General features: G+C 43.1%; 1 protein-coding gene across 2 annotated transcripts in view; it reads right to left on the bottom strand.

Annotated features, from left to right (window-relative positions):
• LOC121929369 (peroxidasin homolog) overlaps window positions 1-25323 on the bottom strand; it is an 80638-nt gene that overhangs the window by 13539 nt on the left and 41776 nt on the right. Inside the window, exons 5-18 of one of the 2 annotated variants that reach the window (XM_042464889.1) lie at window positions 24897-24968; window positions 21212-21283; window positions 20039-20110; window positions 16567-16736; window positions 15297-15414; window positions 13487-13656; window positions 11402-11674; window positions 9502-9618; window positions 7541-7699; window positions 7303-7415; window positions 5124-5280; window positions 3666-3774; window positions 2719-2876; window positions 168-1671 (exon numbers count right to left, since the gene is read on the bottom strand). In XM_042464889.1, coding sequence (XP_042320823.1) covers window positions 168-1671; window positions 2719-2876; window positions 3666-3774; window positions 5124-5280; window positions 7303-7415; window positions 7541-7699; window positions 9502-9618; window positions 11402-11674; window positions 13487-13656; window positions 15297-15414; window positions 16567-16736; window positions 20039-20110; window positions 21212-21283; window positions 24897-24968 — 3264 coding nt within the window. Of the gene's footprint in view, window positions 1-167; window positions 1672-2718; window positions 2877-3665; window positions 3775-5123; window positions 5281-7302; window positions 7416-7540; window positions 7700-9501; window positions 9619-11401; window positions 11675-13486; window positions 13657-15296; window positions 15415-16566; window positions 16737-20038; window positions 20111-21211; window positions 21284-24896; window positions 24969-25323 lie in introns of those variants that run through there. The other variant, XM_042464890.1, reaches the window with a different exon arrangement.

Genomic DNA, 25323 nt, shown 5'->3' with positions numbered 1-25323 from the left:
TGTTTTTCCCACCTATGGTTTTATCCACTTTCCTATGTCTAGCTCCAGAGCCCTGCTGCAAATTAGGATGTCTGGATTTGTACTGCTAAACAAGAGTCATAAACATAAAGAGAGGAGGTTACAATTACAGTTGACCTCCTTGACATCTTTTAGCCAGGTTGCCCTACCTCCTGAGCTTTTCCCTGATCTCCAGGTTCTTAATCTCATTCTTGAGGTCATCAAACTCTTGAGCAGATGTGAGGTTGCAAAAGACCCGGAAATCATTGTATGGTGGGATGCCGTGATCGCGCCCCCGCTGGATGTTGATGGCTGCAAGGTCCAGTGAAATGGAGTGGGCCATGGAGAAAAGCTTTTCTGTCAGCTCCATGTTCAAGAGTTCAGAAGGGACCCGCATTTTCCCAGGGACCCCAAAGAGCCCACGGAGCAGAGGGTCAATGCCCCCCTCTTGGATGATCCTGAATGGAGAGAAGAAGGCTTTATGGAGTGGGACATGGCCTTGTTGGATGGGCTGGAATGTTTCGTTGAGGCGGTAGAGAAGAGGATTGATGAGTGTGTGGCCAAAGCGGAAAGCGGCAGTGGCAAAGGCATTCAGGATGCCTGGGTTGGTGTTGGGCCCATAACCTTTATACTCTCCTAAGGCTTTCATCCCAGCTTCCCCAAGTATCTTGGGTAGCCAATGGGAGTAAGTAATGTGCTGCATCTGGGCCCCTACGATCTTGCGAGCTTCATGGTACACAGTGTTCCCATCCCAGTGAGGATTCAGGGCCAGAAGCTTGCGGGCCACACGGTTGTGCTCACGGAACCACAGGGTGTGCATGGAGGTCAGGGCCAGCTGTTCATTGGCCCGGTGGTCACCTGCCAAGAAACACGGCACAGGGCTTTCAGTCTCGTCCCGCATGCACTCAGTTGGGGGTCCCACTGCAAAGGGAAGGAGGGGTTTGTCAGAGCTTGGAACCACTTGGCCTTCCTTCAGGAGCCCCCTCTGGTTTGTGAGGTCCCTGAGTTCCAGGGACTCATGTTCCGTGCTGCCGTAGACATTGGAGGCATCAATGAAAGAGGTAAGGTGGTTGATTTGCTCTCGAGCATAGACGGAGTTCATCAGCAGAGAGGTCATCCCACTGCCGCATACAGGACTGGAGCGGACAAAAAACATGCAGCGCCCAATCTTCACCCGTGGGTCATTCGCCGGGATCATAATGGAGAAGCAAGGAGGGTCATTGGTACAAACCTGGCTGCAAGACTCTCCATCTGAGAACCGGGCCATGCTGATGGCAGCCACCGTCTGGTCAAGATCGTGATCCAGGAACTGGCCCCACTGCATAAGCATGTGGGTAAACTGGTCATCAGGCGTAATGGTCTCCGTGCCAATCATGGCAGTGGAAACCAAGCGAGGCAAAGGAAGGGGGAGCTCTCTGGAGTCTTCCACCAAAGAGAAGCCTCTGGGGAGGTTGAAGCCATTCTGGTAGGCTGGCTTGAGCAGGCGTTGGAAAGCCGTAAGGGACGCCCCCCACATGGGATGCTGGAGGTTGTTACATGAGCCGTCGTGGGTCCGGTACTTCTTATGAAAGCAGATATTGGAGCAGTTGGGTGTGCGGCGGTGGGCAGAACAGCCGGACAGGTTGGCAATCATGTTGAGGTAGTGAGGGGAGACCAGATCATTGTAGCGGTAACCTGCAAAATGACTATTATTACTGATGTATTACAGTCAAAATAAACATTCAATATGAAACTCAATATATTCAATATATAATTTCCCTCTCTTCCCTTTCTCTCTCCAGATGCCACACTTATTATTATTATTATTATTATTATTATTATTATTATTATTATTATTATTAACCTTTATTTATGAAGCGCTGTAAATTTACACAGCGCTGTACATGCAATCTTTTTAGTTAGACGGTTCCCTGCCCTCGGGCTTACAATCTAAAAAGACATGACACAGAAGGAGAAGGGAGTGGTGGAGGGAGAGGGTAAGAAGGTGAGATTATTAGTTTCCATGTTTTGGGGTCTCATACTTGCCCATAACATATCAGTGTTTCTCCTAAAAGCCAACTGTCAAGGGCAAAAAAGTCCCCTTTTAACCCCTTTGAGGAAGAACCTAAATGTATACTCATACATATGAGTAGCATCTTTTTGAGGGCCTAAATATATGATTTTAGAAGCTAAGCAAGGGCAGCCCTGGTCAATAGTTGGATGGGAGACCACCAGTGAACACCAGGTCCTGTCAACTATATTTTAGAGGAGGGAACTGGCAAAATCACAGTGTCACCATAAGTGAACACGCAACCTGAAGAAACACAGTATCTTTTTAAGACAAAAGAGTGAGCACTGTGAGTTTGCTTGAGATTTTCACTGCCAGGGTGTGTAATCCACTACACTTTGTTTAGCTCATAAACTATGTTTCTCCCTCATAAAAGCAATATTTTGCCAAATGGGCTCTGCTCACTTGCCCTATCAAGCAAAAGGGGTGACTTGTTGCTTATTTCATTTATTAGTCACATTAATATCATTCTTTTCTCCAGTGAGTTTCAAGGCAGTAGAGATGAGTCCCCTCCACTTTTGACAACAATCCCATTGGGTAGATCGGCTGAAAGTGCATGGTCTGAATTGGCCCAATGACTTTCATAGCTCAGGGGAAATTAGAACCCAGGTCTCCCAACCAGGACATCATGGTGGCTCTAAGAATGCCAGTTGCTCTCTGCTGCTGCTTCATACCTGTTCCATTCATGTCCACAACCAGCCCCTGTTGCACATGTTCCTGAATGAGCTGCAAAGTCCTCTCAAAGATCTCTCCAGCCCGGGCCGTCTCAATTGTGTATGGGTCTCGTGGATAACGGAAAAGGGCCAGCAATTCATTAGGAGTTTTGGGGCGTCTGTTTGGGGGAAAAAAAGTGAGGTAGCCTGTGGTATCAAACTTACCCTAATTCTAATATTTGGCAGTACTGTTGTTAACTTTATCTAAGCTCTTGGCTGGTTGGTGATTGGGTGGTAAGGAGACACATTAGCATCCATCTCACATGGGGCTGACATTCCACATAATCAGGGATGGTCAAAGGATACCTTTCCCTACACTGGTGCCAGGTAATCACAACTTCAGCGTAAGGCATAACAGCCTTACACTGAAATCCTACATCTTTCGTATAATGTAACTTTGCTTATGCCTGAGTAGCAGAGGTGCTAAGAAAACCAGTTACTGAATTGTAAAGATGCATAAGGGGACACCAGAAAGAGTGCCCAATGCTCATTGGTACCCAGTGCACACTGGTACCAATGTGATGCGCATCGGGATGCACCTGATGCATTGTGCATCTCTTCCATTGGGCACTGGGCATCATACTGGCTTTCCTATATAACAGCAGTTCTCTATGTGATACTAATGTTGTGCAACTGAGCAATCCTAATTCTAATTCCCAAAGACATAAAGCCCCAAACAGACAGGCCAAAATAAAGCTGCTGCGGGTCACTTTGGAGGTGCATGCCAAAGCTGCGCTCCAGTCCTTAGGATTGGATCGTGGCTTTGGCGCGGCTCCCAGACTCTTAGTGTGCGTGCATAATTTAAACAGCATATCTCCAAAGTGACCTAAAGCAGCTTTTGGCCTGTCTGTATGGGGCCATAAGACCACTTATGAAGACACAATGCATCAACAGGATTCTGGCCTTACTTGCTAAACAGTTCGGTGCGTGTAGAATTGATTGCATGGTCCACACTGCTGATGGCTTCCTGGATTGAGGTAGCTACAAAAGTATCACCAGTTCTGCCAACATTTGTGGCTTTATTTTACCCATGACAAAGTAAAAGAAAGAAAGAAAGAAAGTTAGAATTAAAGGAGTGTCCATTTCACCTTCTTCTGCCTAAAACAGCTCATAGACAAAGTCCTGTGTTAGAACCACTACACTTAGGTGTTCTGGGCAAGGGAGTTTTTCCAAGTTCATTTGCTCATATTATCTAAATGAAAAAAAATTAAGAAATAAATCTTGTCTTTTTGTTTTATGCCTACACATTTTAAAGCTGTATAATTGTGCATCATAGCACTTGGTGCCACTTTCTTTCTTACCCTGCCTGCACTTGCACTTTACACAACCTCCAAGAAAAAGAGAGAAAACTTAGGAAGGGTTACATGTGCCTACATTTCCCCTAAGGTCTCTTTTCTCTTGCCATAAATTCCCTAATAAGAGTATATCTGCATTACACAGCTATAGAACTTTCATACCCCTTTAACTGCCACAACTACATCTTGTGGAAAGCTGAGATTTATGGTGTAGTGAGGTATTCAGAATTTTAGGGATTGTAGGTAGGGGAGTGTACTAGGAGAAAATACTAAGGTTCCTAAGATCAGCAATCCACCATTTCAATAGGATACCTGCTCCCCTGCACTTTTTAACATGGGTTGGCAGAGTGTGGCCCACAGGCTGTGTAGGGTTTCTGGGCTTTTACCATTCCAGAAGCTCCAATAAAAACATTGGTGTGACTTTTGAGCATTTTTTTGCCTCAAAAATGTGCAGAAAATTCCAAAATGCACCCTTATCCCACCCACACAACCCTTTAGAACTCTTCATTACACCAAAATATCTCCATTTCCTTTCATTGCGCCTCTCAAAATGGTGACATTGTGGTCAACATTTTGAGAAGGCCTACAGAGGAAACCAGTTGTCCATGTCAGGTTTAAAATCAAAGAAATACATTTTTTTCAAATCCAGAAAGTGACTAGGGCTGCATCTGCAGTGCAGGAATAATGCAGTTTGACACCGATTTAACTGTCATAGCTCAATGCTATGTAATACTGGGATTTGTAGTTTTTTGAGAGCATTAGTTTTCTCTTAGTTTTGGTGCCACAACAAACTACAGATCCCAGGATCTCACAGCATTGAGCCATGTCATTGAGCCATTAATGCAGTGTCAAACTGCATTGCAGATGCAGCCTTGCTCAGTTCCTGAATTTTTGGAAGTTTGGGCAGGCCCTTGATGGTCCAAAGGGCAAAAAAACAAGCACTGCAGTTGCTCACCTCTCCCCTAGACCTCTAAGCTGCAGCACCCACTGGGTGCAGAGGCAGATAAATGCCAACTACATCAATGAATTCCACCGACTATTGCTACAAATGGAAACTGAGACTTATCTTACCAATGACTGTCAGCTGCATGGTGCTGGAAGTGAACCCAAAAGTATTCCTGGCTACACATTCATATTTCCCTTGATCAGCTGTTCCCAGGTCTCTGACAGACAGGGTTCCTTCTCGGCTGATGTGGAACTTCCCACTCTCTGTGATCTGAATGCCTTCCTGTTGGAGAAAGAAAGGCTATGGTTCAAATATTGATCAGAATGGATACTGCAGCTAAGAAATCAGAAGAAGACTAGGAATAGAAAGGGCAGCTATGAAAGAACTGGACAGATCATAAAGAATAAACGTATAACTCTGAACACTAATACAAGTCATTGTATTCCTTATCACCATCTACAGATGCGCGAGCAGGACAGTGAAGAAAGCTGATAGAAAGAAAATCAACTCATTGACATATGCTGCAGGCAAGAATGCTGAGGATACCGCGGATGGCCAAGAGGACAAAAAATCAGTCCTAGAACAGATCAAGCTTGAACTATCTCTGGAAGCCAGAATGATTAAATTTAGACTATTGTGCTTTGGCCACATCACAAAGAAAAATGATTCTTGAAAAAAGGCAATGCTGCTAGGAAAGGTGGAGGGCAGTAGAAAGACAGGAACATCGCATGCAAGATGGTTAGACTTGATCAGTGAAACCATAGGCCTGGGCCTGCAGGACCTGAGCAGAGAGGTTGAGGACAGGGGATTTTGGAGATGTCTCATTCACAGGATCACCATGAGTCAAAGTCGACTCAGGGGAAGTTAACAACAACAACAACAACGGCTCTTCTCTTCTTGGATATAGAGGCCTTGTCTGCACACATGACAGAATGAGATGTTGCTTACCCTTTAACGTATCACAGATAAAAACCTGAACACATGTGGCTAAGCACCATCAGAGTGCGATCATGATGACCAGAGTTATTAATAAGGAAGAACACAGAAGCTAGGAAAGACTGCAGCAGTTTCCTTTTGTCTGAGTCTACTGGACAGGACAAGATTTTGGCTTCTCCTCTCCTCTTCCCCCTTTAATGGAGCGCAAACTACTTTTGCACTTTAAACTCAGTTTGCAGCAACTGAAGTAAACTGAGGACAAAAGAAGAATGTGGGAGGGGGAGTGAGGGACTGGAACATTTTTAAAGCAGTTGAAAAAGTGAGATGACAGAGGATGAATTGGTATTGTCCCTGCCAAATCGACAGTTGGAGGGTACATTTTCAGTCTACATGGAGAGCTAAAGTCGTAGAATGGATGGTGCTCACTTCAGGATACAGGTTGTGGGATTGCATAAATAACAGATTTGAATAACAATCAATATTTGTACTTTTTGCATTTCTTTCTCCTTTTATCCCACAAATAACATCCCCTACCCAATCCCCCATCCAAGCATGCATATACTAATCTGATGATGTGCACTGCTGTCCACAGATACATTTGCCAAAGATTGTGGCCTCAGCAGATGTTGAACTGCAGCTCTCATCATCCTTCACTATAGTCTGTGCTGGCTAAGGCTGATGGATGTGACTGTCCAATAGTATCTGGAAGGACACAGGCTCCCCATCCCTTTCACATGCAAATGTCAACGTTCACACGTAAATGTGAAACATGTTAATCTTCAGGGTGCCAAAAGACATTTTGTTGTTTTTTGCATTTCAAACCACTAGATGTCAGTAACCACACTGGAAAATTCAGGAGGCCACGATGGAAAAATCACCTCAAGCTATATACAAAATATATTATTTGATCCACAGCAGGGACGTAGCCAGGATTTTGGGAAGGGGGGGGTCTAGACTAAGTGCCACCATTATAATGGGGCTTGGGTGCAGTGGCGCGGCAGCACACACCATTCAGTTTATCTAACGGAAGGGGGGGTCCAGACCCCAAGAACCACCATCCCCGGCTACGTCCCTGTCCACAGGATTATTTATTTCCTATTTACCCATGCATATTCTTAATAGGCATGTAATTCTTTGTTTATTTCATTCTTTCATGCAAGAGGAAGCGGAGGTGGCAGAATCTTGCCCTTCCCAGCAGGATCAGACATAAGCGAACTGCTGCAGCCTCTCCTTGTTTGTGTGACCTTCCTCATTATTTTTGCCCTCTTGACCACATTCTGATATTACTTGGCTGCACATGTCCCAGGTTTCATCTGTGAAATGTTGGAGGGCATGCTCACCAACAAATTAGATAGCAAACACTCAGACCTTGGCCCATGTTATGGTAGGCTGTGGATCCCCCTGGGCAGCACAGGGGATCTCAATGTCTTGCCCAGTTTCTGCAACCATATCTTGTGGAGGATGAAGGAAGACTGGAATAACTGTTTAAGAGTGAACAAAAACAGAGTGGAATATGTATTAGTACCCCTTTAACTTGGAACAACTTGAAGGATGGGGAGAAGGTTTCAAGGGACAAGAGATACCAAGGGGAATGATGGAAAAATACCTCGTGGAGTCACCCATAGCTGCACCGGCAAGCTCCGAACACCGATAGCACTGATGGCATGACATTCATACTGGCCTTGGTCATGAAGGGCAACCCGGACAACTCGCAGGGTACCAGTTGCAAGGATACTGTGTCTTCGATCGCTTGGCAATGGACCACCTAATGAGAACAGCAACATGTTAAGCAGGCTGAGGAAAATGTATTTTACCAAATAAAACTTTACCAATTCTTCCTATTCTTTCCCATTAACCCCCAAATGTAAGGAGGTGTCTATGGGTGGCTACTTCTTTACAACAGGATGGTGGGAAAAAAACAGCAATTATTCTTTTAAGAAACTATGGATGCCTAGTAAGCCAGCATGGTATAGAGGTCTGAGTGTTGGACTAGGATTCTGGGAGTCCAGTGTATGAATCCTCACTCAGTCATGGAAACCCACTGAACAATCTTGGGCAAGCCACAATTTCTTGGCCTTAGTGGAAGGCAGTGGCAAGCCTACTCTGAATAAATCCTGCCAAGAAAATCCTATGGTAGAATTGCCATTAGTAGATTGGAAGGCACTTAACAATAAAGGACAGGAAACCTCTTTCACATCGAGGACCATATTCAGGTTCAGAAATGTTCCTGAGGATTGCATCCCAAAGACAAAATAAGTGGGATCAAAAGAACCAGCACATTTTGGCTTAAAGCTGTTCTTGCCAGTGGCCGAGCCATTACAGAGGAAACAGTGGAAATGAGCTCTCAGAAAGGAGAAAAGAAATAAAGTCTAACTGCTTTATCACACTAGTGGGCAAATGGGATTTAAACAAGAGTTAAACTAGAGAAAACCAGGAAATGTGTGATAAACTTCAGGCATTTCCTGGTTTTCTCTAGTTTAACTCTCGTTTAAATCCTGTTTGCCTGCTAGTGTGATAAAGCAGTAAGAGCAGACACAGTATATTCATCTGAGTATTAGACTAGGATTTTGGGAGACTAGGTTTGAATCATCACTTAGCCATGGAACCCTACTGGGTGCCTATGGACAAATCACACACTCTCAGCCTAAGAGGAAGGTGATGGCAAATCTCCTCTGAATAAATCTTGCCAAGAAAACCCTTGGTCGGCCAGGGAGGTCTTAGCAGGAATTCAGAAGACCGCTGGAAACATTAGCTTGGCAGGCACGTATTCCAGGGGTAAACTGAAGTGAGAATACAGACCCCAGAAAAATAGCAACAGGAACCTCAAACCCTGCAAAATGTTTCTTGTACAAACACCACTGAGCCACACAGAAATGATTAGACACTTAATCCCCAGTCATTCAAGTGTGAACAAGGGAGCTTTCCAGAGTGGTGTCAAAGCCAAGAAGAGGAATGAGAGGCATTGCTAAACTTTTCTGGGTTTCAGTGAGTCTATAGCTGGCTTTGAGGATTTTTTTTTAACCTTTCAGGGCTTTTTCACATCATGCCTTTAACCCCAATTCAGATCTTCTGCAGGTTTAAGGCCAAATACTAATCCTTCCAGAGGAGAAAAAAACCCAATTAAGCTCCAGTAACTACTTTGGTATTTATAATTTGAGGAGCCTGAGTTGCCCTTCTTGTATTTTGAATACAGAGCATGCAATCTGCACAATGGAGCTGTTTTGAATTTCTTCTGTTCTCCTGCAGGAGGTTAAATATTTCCTAATGATAGCAAAAATCTCAATGATGCAATTTGTTGATCAGGAGTGGTCACAGTTGTATACCTCTATGTGGAGCTTGGGAAAGTTTTGGACCATACCCCTGGGTGTTGCAGTACCTTTTCTAAGATGGGGAAATTGCCAATATTGGAGTCCCACTGATTACAATTGAACTGCGCTCCCAGGCGCAAGCATCATTATGTTTCTCCCGGCTTACAGTCTGTGAAAGATCGAGCGACGCGAATGGCAAGACCGTGAATCAGGTGGGACGACTGTATACTCACAGAAGAAGGCACTGCCCTCAAAATACCTGCTCTTGTCCAGGCAATTACAGGGAGAGGATGGCCTTCTGCAGAACATGGGAAATCCACACTTTGACCTTCTGTTACGGTCTGATCAGTTGGGAGGACCAAAAATGTTGGAGTAGCTGAAGATGGGAAAAAACAGGGCAGAGACCAGAAGATAAATCAGTCTGACCACAATTGCTTTCCTCAGACACCCTTTTTAAGAGGATATGTTAAAACTGCAGCAGTTCGTTCCAGCATAACCTTTTTTTTAATACGTTCACCCACACAAACTTCAACTGATGGCTTTATCTGAAATTTTAAATTCTTCCCTGTTGCAGTCTTCTTTGGCTGTGTTGCACTGATCTTTATCACTCTGATACGGCTTTAAAATTTTATAAACAGCTTTGTAAAGTTGCATATGCAAAATGCACCATACGGTTGGTCCTTGTTATCCGCTGGGGTTTGGTTCCCCCCGTGGATAACAAAATCCATGGATGCTCAAGTCCTATTAAATAGACTGGCAGAGCAAAATGGTGTCCTTTATATAAAATGGCAAAATCAAGGTTTGCTATTTGGAATTTATACTTTTAAAAAATATTTTCAAGCCGTGGACGCTTGAATCTGTGGATGAAAAATCTGTGGATAAGGAGGGCCGACTGAACAGATGCTTTAACACACTCAATAAAGCAAAGTACTTTATTGAGCAGCAGCTGAGTGGCTAATTCAGCCTCTACTGAATGCATAAGTAACATCCTTTAATTTATAACAGGTATTTGAGAGAGGACAAATGGGAAGGTGGAACATGGATCCTTTAACCTGGAATACTCTCTCTTAAAAAGAAGGAATGTCCATCTTTGGCTGTTACCACACTGCAGAAATGAAGCAGTTTGACACCACTTTAACTGCCACGACTTAGAGCTATGGAATTCTGGAGTTTGCAGTTTTGTGAGATATTTAGCCTTCCCTGTCAGAATACCCCATCAAACTACAAATCCCAGAATCCCAGAGCAGTGAGCCACAGACATTAAAGTGGTATCAAACTGCTTTATTTCTGCAGTGTGGCAGCAATCAAGGTTTCCAGAGCCAATAATAAGCAAAGAGACACAAGAGATCTGTGACTATAACATTTTGAAATCTGAATGTTTACTGGCAAAATTGCCAACCTAGCTTCATTCATCCTTTTCCTGCTGGTTGGAGAGACCCATGTGGACTGAAAATGCTTTTCTAGGAAGCTCCAAATAATAAATGGAGCTTTCTGTTGTGAGAGAACTCACATTTTTGCATTAGTTGGAGTAAGCAACATGGACTTGATGGCAGGAACATGATACATGTTGAATTTGTAAGAGCCTTCACATTTAAGGACGTTTCAGTGATAATGGATGGGAAACATAGTTTGATCTCCCTCTAAAAGTACCTGCGCGGGCAAAATGAATTGCAACTTGACTGCCAAGGCAGAGCCCTCCCTGTATTAAAAACAGTTCTGGGGACCTTGTCTTCATGTTAATATATATACAGTTACCCCTCTGTCAGACCCTCTGTATCCATGGATTCCACCATCCACGGCTGGAATATATTCCTGATTCCCCCCACCCCCCCAAAAAAAAACCCAAACCTTGATTTTGCCATTTTTTATAAGGTACACACTTTTATTACACCATTGTATATAATGGGACTTGACTTGCATGGAGTTTGGTATTCATGTGGGACCCTGGAACCAAATCCCAGCAAATACCAAGGTCCCACTCTACTTTTTCACTTTGAACTTGGTTTGCAGCAACAGAAGTGAGTTGATGACAAAAAGGAAAAGTGGAAGGAACTGGGACATCTTAAAAGCAGCCAGAAAAGTGAGACAGCAGAGGATTAATCAGGACTGTCCCAGCCAAATAAGGACATTGGAGGGTATGTCAAAGTAATTTGAGTCACCTTGCACTATAACATTTGCTGTTGCCTGGATGGAGCCTTCGCTGTTACTGGCGTTGCAGCTGTATTGCCCCTGGTCTGAGAAGGTGACATTTTGTATGTACAGGCCTCCGGAGTTGGTGATGGTGAAGCGAGAATCCTGTGGCAGGGGCAAACCTGAACTCAACACCCAGACGACACGAGGAGGAGGCTTCCCAGACACCCCACATTCCAGAGTCACGCTTTCTCCAACTAGGACTTCTGTATTTTGGGGCTGGATCACAAAGCTTGGCTTGGCTGGAAGCAAAAACAACAGATAGAGAATTGGGGTTGTACCTACACTATACAAGTATAGCAGTTTGATTCCTTTTTAAACGTCATGGCTGCTACCTATGGATTTCTGGGATTTGTATGGAATGACAGGATTGGAATGAGACTAAAGTGGCAAGAGCGAGTCACTGTGGTGTAGTGGTTTGAGCGTTGGACTATGACTCTGGAGACCAGGGTTCAAATCCCAGTTCAGACATGGAAACCCACTGGGTGACCTTGGGCAAGTCACACTCTCCCAGCCATAGAGGATGGCAATGGCAACCCTCCTCTAAAGAAACTTACCAAGAAAGCCCCAGAATAGGTTTGCCTTAAGGAAATGACCTGAAGGCACACAACAGCAACAAAATTAACAAGATTCCAATTAAATCCTGGGATATGTAGTTTGGGGCGGTACTTGGAATTTTCCTGGCTGGAGAGTTTTAATGTTTTCGTTCAATGGATATAGCTAAGACTCTGCTCCAAAAACCTTTAAGCCCTTCACCAAACTACAAATTCCATGATTGTGCGGGCATCTTCTCACTTTAATAGTGCTCTAATCCTGTCAACGACAGTTATAGCAGAATGAAACAATTAATCCTAAATTAAAGTGCATTCAAACTATTATACACAATGTTCTTAGGGAATAATGAGGAGGTTTTCCATTGATATAGCATTCTGCACCATTTAAAATACTTCAGGGGCATTATCCTCAAAATAACTCTCTGTGGCAGTGATTATTTTGTCTTCTTCGTTACAGGTATGCCCCAGTTAGCAAACCTGATGTATTTCTGGGCATTATTTCTTTAATTTAAATCTGATATTAATAGACAGAAACATTTTGAACCTCCTTAAGACAAAACAGAGAGAAAAGGGGAAAGTGTGTAAGCCTGCCTCGTCTGTTACCCCCAACATATTTTTAAAAAGCAAAGATTTTGGCTACCAAAATGGAAATCATAAGAAAAGCTGAGGCTGGTGAAAGAAAAAGGTAATCCATGGATGCATTTTGGAAGAAGACTTCAAGTGATCTTTGTTGTTGCCTTGAGCCTTCAACTCATTTCCAGCTTATGACGACCCTAAGGCAAACCTATCATGGGGTTTTCCTAGCAAGATTTGTTCAGAGGAGGTTTGGCATTACTTTTCCTTGAAGCTGAGAGCATGTGACTTGCCCAAGGTCACCCACTGGGTTTTATGGCCCAACTCGGCCCAATCCCATGATAGGTTTGCCTTAGGATTACTATATGTAGGAGACACTTGAAGGTTTCTTCAAGTTGGAAGCTAGAGAAGGTCACCCAGCTGCAACCCCCAGCAGCAGAAATAGTAAAAAATGCTGAGAGAGTTGCAATCTAATTCTCATTTCTGGTGCTGTGTTTGGTCTCTGAAAGTCACAGGACCAGAAGAATAGCCCCGGACTCACCACCATTGCCCATCCCATGTTTCAGGAAATGTTCAGAGTTAGGCAACTGTCTTTCTTTTTCCGTCATGGCTGTTGACAATCCCAGGCATATTTTGTAAAGGCTAAACACACAGACACAGACACACACACCTCCATATAGATATTGTCTCCGTTTTGGGAGGTACACCTGTGAGCACTGACATTGGTAATTAGATGAATGGCCAATATTATCTACATGTCTTTCAGATGGTATATTTTCACAAAACTGGAATTGCCAACAACATGTAAGAAATAAATAAAGAGAAAAGTGGGATCAATAATTTTGGAAGAGGTTGCCTGAATTATCCAACCTCAGGGCACAGCAGTAAAATCTTAATTTTCAGGGGACTTTTAAATTCATTACATACATGGATTGCCAAAATAGCGTAGGACAACTTCCTGAGTCTTGGCTTCACCAGCAATATTCTTGGCCATGCACTGGTAGATGCCTTTGTCTGATTCTCTGGTATCTTGGATCATTAGTGTTCCATCCTGCAGCAGGTTCAGCCGTCCGTCCTCTTGCATGTCAATCTCATTGCTGGGAAATGGGAAGAAAGCTATAAACCAGGGGTGGGAACAATTCAGTCCTCCAGATGTTGCTGGATGGTAATTCCCAGCATCCCCAACTAGTATAGCCAGTGGTAAGGAATGCTGGGAACTGCAGTCCAACAACATCTGGAAGGATGCTTGATTTCCATCCCACCATAACAGCCTGAATTATACAGGTTTCTGGTAAGCTAACCCTGGATGATGTTTGGATTTTCATGGATTCACATTGAATTCTAGTATTTTGATTTGCCTGGGAAAGTTAATAGGAATTGCTAGAGGGGAAATGAACAAGCTGATTTACCTGAAGAATTGTCCCCCCCCCCCACACACATGCAAACTTGGTCTTAAAGATTTTTAAAGACTGTTCTTTAGATTCCCCCACCTAAGGTGAATAAGATGAGGAAATAGCTAAACATGAGTCAACAATGTGATGCAGCATCCAAAAAAGCCATAGTAATTCTAAGGTACATCACCTGGAGCATAGTGTCCAGGAAAGAAGTAGTACCACTATTCTACACTGGTCTGACTTCACCTGGAATACTACATCCAGTTCTGGGCACGACAGTTATAGAAGGGTGTGGACAAGCTAGAGTGTGTCCAGAGACTGGTGACCCAGATGGTCAACAGTCTGGAAACCAAGCCTTATGAGGAATAACTTGGGAAGTATGGTATGTTTGCTAGTGAAACTCAGGAAGAAACTCTTCTCGAACATTGCCACATAGCCCGAAAAACCCACAAAAAACTATGGTATGTTTAATTTGGAAAAGAAAAGACTGAGAGATGACATGAGAGCTGACTTGTTTTCTGCTGCTCTCAAAAGTAGAACATGAGCTGATAAATTGTAAGAAAAAGATTCCACCTAAACACAATAAGAACTGTTTGACAGTGGAACAGAATGCCTTGGAGGGTGATGGATTTTCCTTCTTTGAAGATATTTAAACACAAATTAGATGAGCAATTTTCAGGAGTGCTACAGTTGTGTATTCCTGTATGGACTATATGGCCCTTACTGCTTCCAACGCTAAGATGCTATGAGGACCTGTAGAAGAGTGTCACTTTGATTACGAAATGCCCCTCACATTTCTAAATAAATATGCCATTTCTGGTATTGCAGAGAGTGATACATTGCATTTCTAGTATTGCAGAGAGTGATACATTGAAAATCGTTCACACCTAGAACTCTTCTGCTTGCTGAGTTTACATTCCCGTAGTCATTTTGCATGCCCCCTTTTCTTTAGATGCCCCCACTTTATTTTTAAATAATCAGCTGAAGTTTTAATGGTACTGCAATGCTTCGAATTTGGGGACTGAAGGAAAGTTTTATTTGCCGGAGCTCTTCTGGGAGGTGCAAAGCTCTCATTTTGCCTCTGCCATAGCTATACCACTGCCTGGCAGCCTCCAAAGAGCTGCATCATTCTCTTTGCTGGCATGCCCATGCTCTTGGATGGGAGTTGTAGTCCCACAGGCTGCCCTGTCATAGAGAAGCCTTACCACTTTCATCCAAACTATAACTTTCAGGATATGTAGAAGAAAACCATAGGAAAAAGTCAAATCAGTTTCACTTTGGATGAATTCTGAATGCAAAAGCACCACTAGGCTTTGCCCCATTGCTCATTACTGGAGACTTACTTGTTGTGGAGCCAAATGATCTTGGGCTTTGGGTTACCTTCTGCCCTGCAGATGAAATAAACAGTGTTGCCCACTGTGACGTCCACATCTTGGGGCTCAGTTGTGATGCGAGGACTCTCTGAAACATAGCATGAATGATGCCTTGCTTAAGAGCAGAAGGAGCTTTGGGTATCTGGACTTGGAACTGTAATAAGTCTGACTTCTACTCTGTATTCTCCCACGTTTGCTCCACTGAACATCCAGAGGTGTGAACAAATGTTTTCCAGAACTTCTCGCCTTCTGGCCTCTAGACTCACACCAGTAACTATGCTGGCTGATTAATAAATAATATGCTGTACCAGTAAGTAATGATAGACCCACCAAATACACTTTTATAAGCAGGACCCTTGATTTCTCTTCTCTCACACAGTTGGAGTCACCTCAGAAACGTTATGCACACTAGAGATTCTCGTGTAGTTTCCATACCCTCCACCGTTTGAAAACTGTGACAAAGGTCCTCCTCATTAGTCCTCCTCATTAATAATGCTTGCCATATCTGCTCACCACCGCCAGAATGACGATCACGCAATTCTGGCGTATAGAAGAAATTCCAACAGTTGACAATTGGCTACAAAAATCCTTTAAAATAATAGAAATGGACAAAATAACGATGGACTTAAAGGATAAGGTTCAAGAAGGGAAACAAACATGGGAATCTTTCATGGATTACTGTAAAAAGAGATGGAGCCTCTCTAAGGACTAAATAACCTCCTTTGCATTTAATGAACAGGAAGGTTCTCTGAAACTATCTCTCTTCCCTTGTATGGTATAAGGTTTTAAGAGAAACAATGAAGTAGAAAATATGGGCTTTATTGCGAAACAAAATGCATTTAGTTAGCGCGGTGTAAGGTATAATGTAAGAAATACTAATCAATCGAGGTTCGCAAACAAGTAGGGCTATCTGTATAATATCAGTCAACATTGAATAGTGAAATTTGGGAGGGGGGTGGGGGGAATCTTTTTCCTTTTTTGTAAATAAGAGCAGAAAAACAGATGTTGTAAATATTTGGGCTTTTTTTAATTGGTTGTATAACTTCAGTAAAGAATATTAAAAAAAAGAAAAAAAATAATGCTTGCCATCAAGACCATATTCTGATGTTGCTTGGCTACAAGTGTCCCGGTTTTCATCTGTGCAATGTTGGAGGTATGGATATTGTTTCATAGATGTGACAACCGCATGGGATACAATAAAATAAAATCAGTTTGCTGGCCTTATTTGCAAGAGGCTTACCACAGTGAAATTCTTGAGTGGTCAAGCTGACAATGGAACGACCTTGCAGCTCCCTTGGGTTCTCACAGGTAGCAGCGGTCTGGGCATTGCCTTGGATGGCATATTTATTTAGCAACTCTGCCAGCCATATCAGGTCACAGTCACACAGCAGCGCATTAGAGTCCAGTCGCCTTGGAAGAGGAAATAAAATCAAGATGAGTGAGGGGCTGTCAAATTTGCTCAATACTTTCTGGTAGGTGTGTAGAAACAGTAAGGTAACATTCTGCATTATGCTGAGTCATTGAATCCAGAATGATCCATATCAGCCTTCTCTAACCTGAAGTTCCTCAGATTTGTAGGACTACAGTCAGGAGCATCACTGAGAGTGCGTGTTTGCAGACCGCACTGGGTGACACCCCAGAAAGGGGGGGTGACAGTCTGTTTCCTACCCCCCATGGGCATTGTTTCGGCCCATGTGGGCACAGCTCTGGCCCCTGTGGGAGCTTCTTGGAGCCGCATGGGTGCTACTCTTTGGGGCTGTGCGGTTGTCACTCAGGGCCACGGTTGCTGCTCCTCTCCCTGTGGGAGCTTCTCAAGACTGCATGGGTATCACCCAGAGCTGTGCAGGTGCCCCTCCAACCTGCCCAGTTGCCCCTCTGGCACTCATGTGTGCCCCCCCATGCCGGAACTCTTGGTGCTGGACATCCCATCCCCCTGGAAGTTCCACCGCCTGCACTGGGTGCCACCCAATGCAAGAACACCACAGACTACATCTCCTATCATTCACCCCATTATGGTCTGGGAAGGACAGGAGTTGCAGTTCATACATCTGGAAAGTGGGACAATGGAGAAGCCTAAAGACTTTATCACACCAGCCTGGTGTCCCACCACAATCATGGTATTTCAAGAATAGAAACATACCGGTCTGGCATATTTTCCTATCACATCTTTCCCCACAATAGTGCTTTTGCAATCCATGGTTATGTGATCAGTTTTTAGTGCTGCCAAACATTACTTTCTGGGAAAAAGGGGGAGTGGCAAGCCACTGGGACAGCAAACTGTCTCCCGAAGCCAACTGCTGTGTGAATATGCAACCAGCTTCAGGAAGCTGTTGACAACTGTAATTGCTGCAAGGAGGGGAGGAGGAGAGAAGTAGAATCATGCCCATTCACAGCACAGGACTTCCTGACAAGCAGAACTGCAGCAGAAGAGACCTATCACACAAAGGCAATAATGGAATAGCAGCAAGATTGAGAGCCTATTGACAGGTTTTGCCCATCAGTGAAAAGGTGCACTGTAGTAATGAATGGAATGCAAGGCAACAACAGGATGGACACAATGCTGTGTGATAAGTATCAGCCAAATATGCTTTTATCCTGTTAAAATTCTGCTTTATTAGCCTTATGTGCTAGTCCTACTTCCAACCTCTTGTTGGGTCTCTCAGAGGTCCTTCCCAGTCTGGCCACAGCATATCTTTCTTACTGAAGATTCTGGACACTGGATCCAAAGGCTTTTACATACCCAGCTCTGCTGACTGGTGTCTGGTCACCTGCCTGGATTAGTTACTGCTTGGGAATAATAGGTAAACCACCTCAAGAAAGGTGGGTTATTAATAAACTGATTAATAATTGATATACTCTATCAATATGTAATGATGGACCCACCAGATATAGTTTTATAAACAAGACCCTTGATTTCTCTCATACACATGGAGTCGCCTCAGAAACATCATATACATTAGAGATTCTCATATAGTTTCCATACTCTCCAACATTTCAGAAATGAAACTTATGACAAATATGGCCAAGCAACATCAAAGCAAAAGTTAATCTTGAGGAAGAACACATAAACTACAAGAGAATGAAGCAGTCTGCTTTTGCGTGAGTCTATTGGGAAGGGCAAAGTTGAGTGCGAACTATTTTTGTAATTCTGGACTAAGTGTGCATCAATTGAAGTAAGTCCAAGAACAAAGGGGGCAAATGGGAGGAGGACAGAGAAGATGGTAGACTTTAAAAACAACTGGAAGAATGGGACAGCAGAGGATTAATTGTGACTGTCCCTGCCAAATTGGGATAGTTGGAGGGTATGACTAGGTTTGGGCAGGGCTCACAGATCATACCTTAAAGTAGGCAAATGCAGTAGCAAGTTTTCTTCCCAGGGATCTTCGTGGGCTGCCCAAAATGAAAAAAAGGAAGAAGCAAAAAGCAACTAAGCCCTTAGAAGGGTCTGATAACCCATTTTTTTCTTGAGTGGTGCCTATAACAAAAAAGAATGGCTAGTCCCGTATTCTCCAACTGTCCCAATTGATAGGAATAATGCCAAGTAGTCTTCTGTCACCCCACTTTTCAGCTGCTTTTCAAATATACCATTTTCCTTCTCTTTCTCCAACTTACTCTTTTTGTTGTCAGCTTACTTCAATTGCTGCAAACTGAGTTCAAAACAAAACAAAAATAGTTTTTACACAATTAACTCAGCCAGAGAGAAGAGAGGAGGAGGATGTAATCTTATCCTTCCCTGTAGACTTGAACAAAAGGAAACTGCTGCAGCTTTTCCTAGCTTGTGAGTTCTTCTCCATTAATAACTTTTGCCATCTGGACTACCTTCTGATGTTGCTTGGCCTCACAGTTTTCATTGATGATATACTGGAAGGTATGAAGCTGTTGTGTTTGCAATATTGACTTCTATTTCTCCCCATAAGATCCAGAAAGAGGTATACTAGCTCTGTTGAAACGAAAGCAACAGGTACAAGCATGTTATTGGTAAACTACAATATTGGTGATATACAATATGTACATAACATTCTTTGCAACAATTGTCTACAAAAGTTATTATAAATGACATAAATACCATAGAAGATAAACTAGACATTAGCTAGTTTATCTTGTATAGTGTTTATGTCATTTGTAGCAACCTTTGTAGAGTGTTGTTTAATGTTTACTGTTATATACTGTATATCAGCAATATTATTATTTATTAGTAACATGTTTGTATCTGTTACTTCAGTTCAAGCATCGTCTTATCAGTGATTTTGTGGGGATTTTTGTCTTAGTATACTAGCTGTTGGCTGTGACCTGGGAGATCTAGAGGTGCATGACATCAAAAGTAGGACCTGCAACTACTTAAGAAAGTTGTCTTTTTGGACTACAGCTCCCACAATCTTCCAGACAGCATGAACACTGTAAACCAAAGGGATAATGCAATACTATATTGAAAAGGGCATGCTTTATCACTCCTTCAGCTGAGAACAGGAGGTACTAGATCCCCTCTCCCATGGAGGAAGAAATCTCCATGGGTGGCTGAGGCCTGCTGATGTGGCTGCTGCAGAGGTTAAGGCCTGTCATATCATACAGGACAGTGGGGTCCCAGGGTTAGCAAAACACCACAGGTACCTCCAAGCAGCTGCTGCAGCTGGATCTGCTTCAGCCTCCATTCCAGACATTTGATGGAGGATGCAATAATTAGTTGTCCTTTGTAACAGCTGTTATCCACTTACAAGCGTTTCAGAGATTCCACTCGGGCGATGGCTCCTGGCTGGATTCTGGAAATCCTGTTGTTATGCAAGAAGCTGCATTGAGGATAATGAGGAACACCAGAACATAACTTAGAATTTGTTAAGGTCATCTTCCAAGATACTCAAAGATAGAAGCTGATTTGTCAGTGACAAAGTAAAGCTTTAAAACAGGATGGCAGTTTGTAAGCCCTATCTGGCTGCTAGATCCATCTGAACTCTGGTCTAACCACTTTCCGTTTCTAAAAAACATAGGTGGCTAAGTTTTGTACATCACAGATGTAGTTGCGTATTTGTAACTATGTATTGTCTCCTGCATGGCGTAGCAATTTGACTGTTGGACCACAACTCTGGAGATCAGAGTTCAATTCCCAGTTCTGCCATGAAACCCACTGGGGGAGCTTGGTCAAGTCACATGCTCTCAGCCTCAGGGGAAGACAATGGCAAACCTCCTTTACACAAATCTTGCCAAGAAAACCCCATGATAGGTTTGCCTTAGGGTTGCCATAAGTTGGAAATGACTTGAAGGCACACAACACACACACACACACACACACACACACACACAGTCTCCTGATCCAATTCCCCAAACCTTCTTTAACAGTCATCAGCTGCACTGAGCGACGGAAGTCTATTCTTCTAGCGATCAGAGTGCAGCAGGATAGTGTTTCCATTCCCCTCCTACCAGCAATCTCTTGTGCAACAAGGAGTGATTATTGCATTGGATATAGTTTCAGGAGGAGGCTGGAAACATCATCCTGCAGCACCTTGATAAAGGAAGATGGTTTTGTAGAACGTTCTCATCATTTCTCCTCTACAGTATGGTTCTGACTTCAGTACATGGACCACCTATTAATCAACTGGAGTTTTGGAATATTGCTTTTTGACACAATATTTTACAATGGGAAAGGACAGCAGTGTCTGGACTTGATGAAAATATGCTAAGATTTGTAAGGCTGTGATAGTTGTGTCCTGATTTAACTAATTTTGAGGGGAGGAATGGTTCATTGTTGTTTGTAAATATATTCAAAATCTATCTATCTATCTATCTATCTATCTATCTATCTATCTATCTTTCATTGCTAGCTGCTGGGATTTAGTACAAGATATTCAGAGCAAAGATAGAAATCCCTTGACAACCATCATGCCAGGACTTACAGTCTTTCCAGCTTGGGCAGGTCACTAAAAGTGTCTGGTTCCAAGGTTTCAAGGTTGTTAAAATGCAGGTAACTGGAAGAGAGAACAACACACAAACAATACATACAAAATGGCACTCATTAATCTCTCAGATGTATGCTGGAGCACCTTTGTGTATCAAAAGCAAGACATTAAACCTGTTTCTAAAATCCGCTTTTTGTGTGTGTCTAAAACAGGTGTATTTTCAATTGCACAGTCACAGATATTGATTGAGTTTAAAAAAAGAGAAAAGAAACTGGAAAACAAATAAAATAAAAACTGGCTGTTTTGGAATAACAAGTGGGAGAGGAGCATAATCACATCCACTTGCATCATGTGACTGCCTGCATATCGGAACTGCAGCAGGAGGAACTTATCACACATGGATCAATGGTAGAAAAGAGGTGTGATTTGGAGGCGTTAATGAGTTTTATAAATCAGTGAAAAGGAGCATTCCAGAAAAGGATGGAAGATGAAGCAGCTGCAGGACAGACATGTTGTTCTGTGATAAGGTACAGCCACAAACGCTACTATCTTGCTGTAATTCTGCTTTCGTAGCCTCATGTGATAACGTCCTTAGCAATGGATAGTATGTGAAGAACTCATTTTGTCAGCTGCAAGACAGACAGAAACAGGAAAACTTTTCCCCAATAGCACATCTCATTGCTGGGGGAAAGCTACATTGATTGAATTACAGTTGGCCCTCTGTATCCACAGACCTTTTTTTATCCATGGCTACAAGCATCCATGGCTTGAAAATATTCAAAAAATATATAAATCCCCCAAAGCAAATCTTGATTTTACCATTTTATATAAGGGACACCATTTTACTATCCATTGTATTTAATTGGACTTGAACATCCATGGATTTTGGTATCCATGGGGTGTCCTGTAAAATCCTTGCAACAAAACTTTTAATAACACTTTCTAAGACTCTCATGCCTCTTCTTCACATCAGATTTGGATGCTTATAACCTGTTTTATTTCTTCTATCCCCTCCCCCAACTGCTCCTTTTCATCACCACCATCCAATGACCAAGAACACCAGCTCTAATTTCAATTGCATCACAATTTCTTTAGCCAGGATGGGACAAAGTAGCAACAATTTCTTTCCCAATTTCTCTACAGATTTGATTGCATCTCTGAGTGAATGATGCCTGCTAAGAGTACAGAACTCATAGTGCAGTGCAACAGAGAACGAGGAATGAATTCATGAAAGCATATGGAGCTGGTGGCTAACATCACCAACTGTAAAGATAGGCAAGTACAGCCGCACAAACGGGACCAGCTGAAATCAGGGGCAACAGGTGGGTTTTGCCTAGAAATTCATAGCTCCAGCCTGGGAAAAATCTGGCCATCAAAATCCCTCCTTTGGTTTACACATGTTGTCCAGAGACAGCAAGTTGTTATCTGGATATATGATGAAGCATGGCAAATTCAACGTGACCAAGTGCAGTGAACATTCAAGAAGTGCTGTCTTTAAGGCATAAAACGTGAGCTGTATCAAATGCTCTCCACTTTTGTGGGAAAGTGGAGGGAAGGGGTAGGCTGGAAAGAGAGGCTGGTGCGTTCATGTGCAAACCCATCATAACAGACCGGAACCCAAATACATCTGACACTATCCATCAATCAGCTAAGAATTTAAACCTGTTTCAAAGACTGAAAACTGATGGGCCTTTTATTTCAGAGCATGGAAACATTTATTTATTTATAACCAGAGCTCCCAGAAATTCCTAGCCATTATGGCCATGAGGTGAAGGGGAGTCTGGGAACTGTTGTCCAAAATAGTAATGCGCCCCCTTCCAATTGTCCTGACTTGGCAGAGACAGTCCAGATTCATCTTCTGTAGTCCCCTTTTCCCTCTGCTGCTTCTCAAATGTCTCAGTTTTTCTCCTCTCTTTGTCCTCAGCTTACTTCAGTTTCTGCAAACTGCAAAGTATAAGTTCAAAGTATAAGTACTTTCTGCTCAATTAACTCAGCAGGGGGAGAGGGGGGCAGAATCTTGCCCTTCCCAGTAAGATCAGGAAAAAGCAAACTTTCTTATCTTGTGGGTTCTTCCCCATTAATAACATTTTCCATATTGACCACACTGATGTTGCTTGGCTACATATGCCCCACTCTTCATTTGTGAAACATTGGTGGTTATGGTAATGTTTCCAAGCCCTGCTTTATTTCTTCTGGCACCAGATTTGTTAAGGCAGAGGTGGCAAACTAATGGCTCTTCTGATCTTGTTGGACTGCAACTCTGCATTCTTCACCATTGTGGCTGCTGGGAGATGCAGTTGGGTTTGTTGCTATGGGTAGCAAAATGGAATCATTGCCCCTCCAAATAAGACTTTGGCTGCATCTACACTGCAGAATTAATGCACTTTGCCACCACTTTAACTGCCATGGCTCAATGCTGTTGGATTCTGGGATCTGTAGTTTTGTGAGCTATTTAGCTTTCTCTGTCAGAGAGCTCTAGTGCCACAACAAACTTCAAATTTCAGGATTCCACAGGCTGTAGCCATGGCAGTTAAACTGGTGTCAAAGTGTATCAATTCTACAGTGTGGCAGCACTCCATCTCCCCAATGAAATTTTCCTTTGTTTATAGCATTGCAGAGTGAGAAGTGAAAATTGTTCACATCTAAAACTCCTCTATTTGCTTTCTTTGCATTCCTTTGGTTACCAGGCTGCCCCTTGTCTTTGGATGCTTAAACTGTATTTCTAAATGCTCAAATGAAATTTTATGTTCTTGCAATGCTGGACAATTTCAGGACTGGAGGAAAATTTCCCTGGGGGCAAAATTCTTATGGGGAAGGGAGTAATGCCCTCACTTTGCAACCCTGGCATAGCCATGCCTGTGGTTGCAGTGCAACAGCATTTGGAGAGCTGTGTGATTCCTACTCCTGCATTAGAGCTACTGCTGTGATATAGCTATAGCCAGCAGTGTGACTCTTCAAAAACAGGCATATTTAGATACTATGTTCTGCATTGTTTTAATACAAATCACACCTTGTGTGGCTTATCCCTTGGCCTCTGGAGTTTATTTCCAAAAACACAGCATGCCGCTGAGATAGTTGGGGCCATTCTTCCCCCCATACATCATCAGCAAAGCCACTGATTATGTACGCTAGGAAGAGATTAGATCTTGGCTACAGTACTGCGTGAGATCATCTGTGAAGAGGTGCATACTTTCCTAGATTCCCCGAGACCAGAAAGGAACTCTTTATTTTGTCTAGGAGCATGGATTTCAGGCCCTTTATGGTTAGCGTTTGTGTCACCTCGATGGCTTTCTTTCTCCATCACAGGAGTCACAATTCTCTGTTTAGTCATTCCCTGATCCATCCCCCCAACCCCCCCCCCCCAAAAAAACAACACCAGAAACACTGAAAAACAGAACCCAGAAATGGCCAGAACATCATTTCCACTTTGGGGGAAATGGTGGAGTGTGGCCCCTTGAGGCTGAGTGGGGTCCTCAGACCCTGTCCCCCCTCACTGCCCACTCTTGCTGCACTCCATGCTGAGGCAAGATTGCACATCCCACTAGTGTATGCCAACCGCAATCCTGATTCTCAAAGGATTTCAGTTTGCAGTTGATGTCTCAGCAGGGACTGGCTACAGTCCAGAGGCTAAATTCCGTCCGTCTCTCTGTGCTGTTCCCAACACAAACCTCGGCCAACTTACAGCTGTTCCAGGGAATGGAGCCCCTTGAAGGCATGTTGCTGGATGCTTTGTATTTCATTCTTGTAAAGGTAGCTTTGCAAAGAGAGAGAAAGGAGAAGATTACTTTTTTAAAAATGATGCCTGACAGGGTGAGGACTTAGGGGAAACTTATTGTAAACTAAAGGTAACTATCACAAGAAAGCCACCCACCTCTCCAGTGGCTACATTTCTCCAGGAGTGTGTGTGTGTGTGTGTGTGTGTGGTGTGTTTTAAAATCTTCCTTATTTTACTAATGCCAGAATTCCCAGCTTTAACCAAGCTTTAACCAAGTATGTCTACAGCACAGGCCTCAATGAGAAATCTACTGCTATTGTTACTACATGATATGGTTTCACCTGGGGCTGAGTGTTCATACATTCTCTTTCTTACTCTAGTTTTTTCTATGCAT

The sequence above is a fragment of the Sceloporus undulatus genome, chromosome 4 (assembly GCF_019175285.1).
Source record: "Sceloporus undulatus isolate JIND9_A2432 ecotype Alabama chromosome 4, SceUnd_v1.1, whole genome shotgun sequence".
Taxonomy (NCBI): Eukaryota; Metazoa; Chordata; class Lepidosauria; order Squamata; family Phrynosomatidae; genus Sceloporus; species Sceloporus undulatus.
Note: the sequence above shows the minus strand (reverse complement) of the source record. Positions and strands in the feature narration are given on the sequence as shown.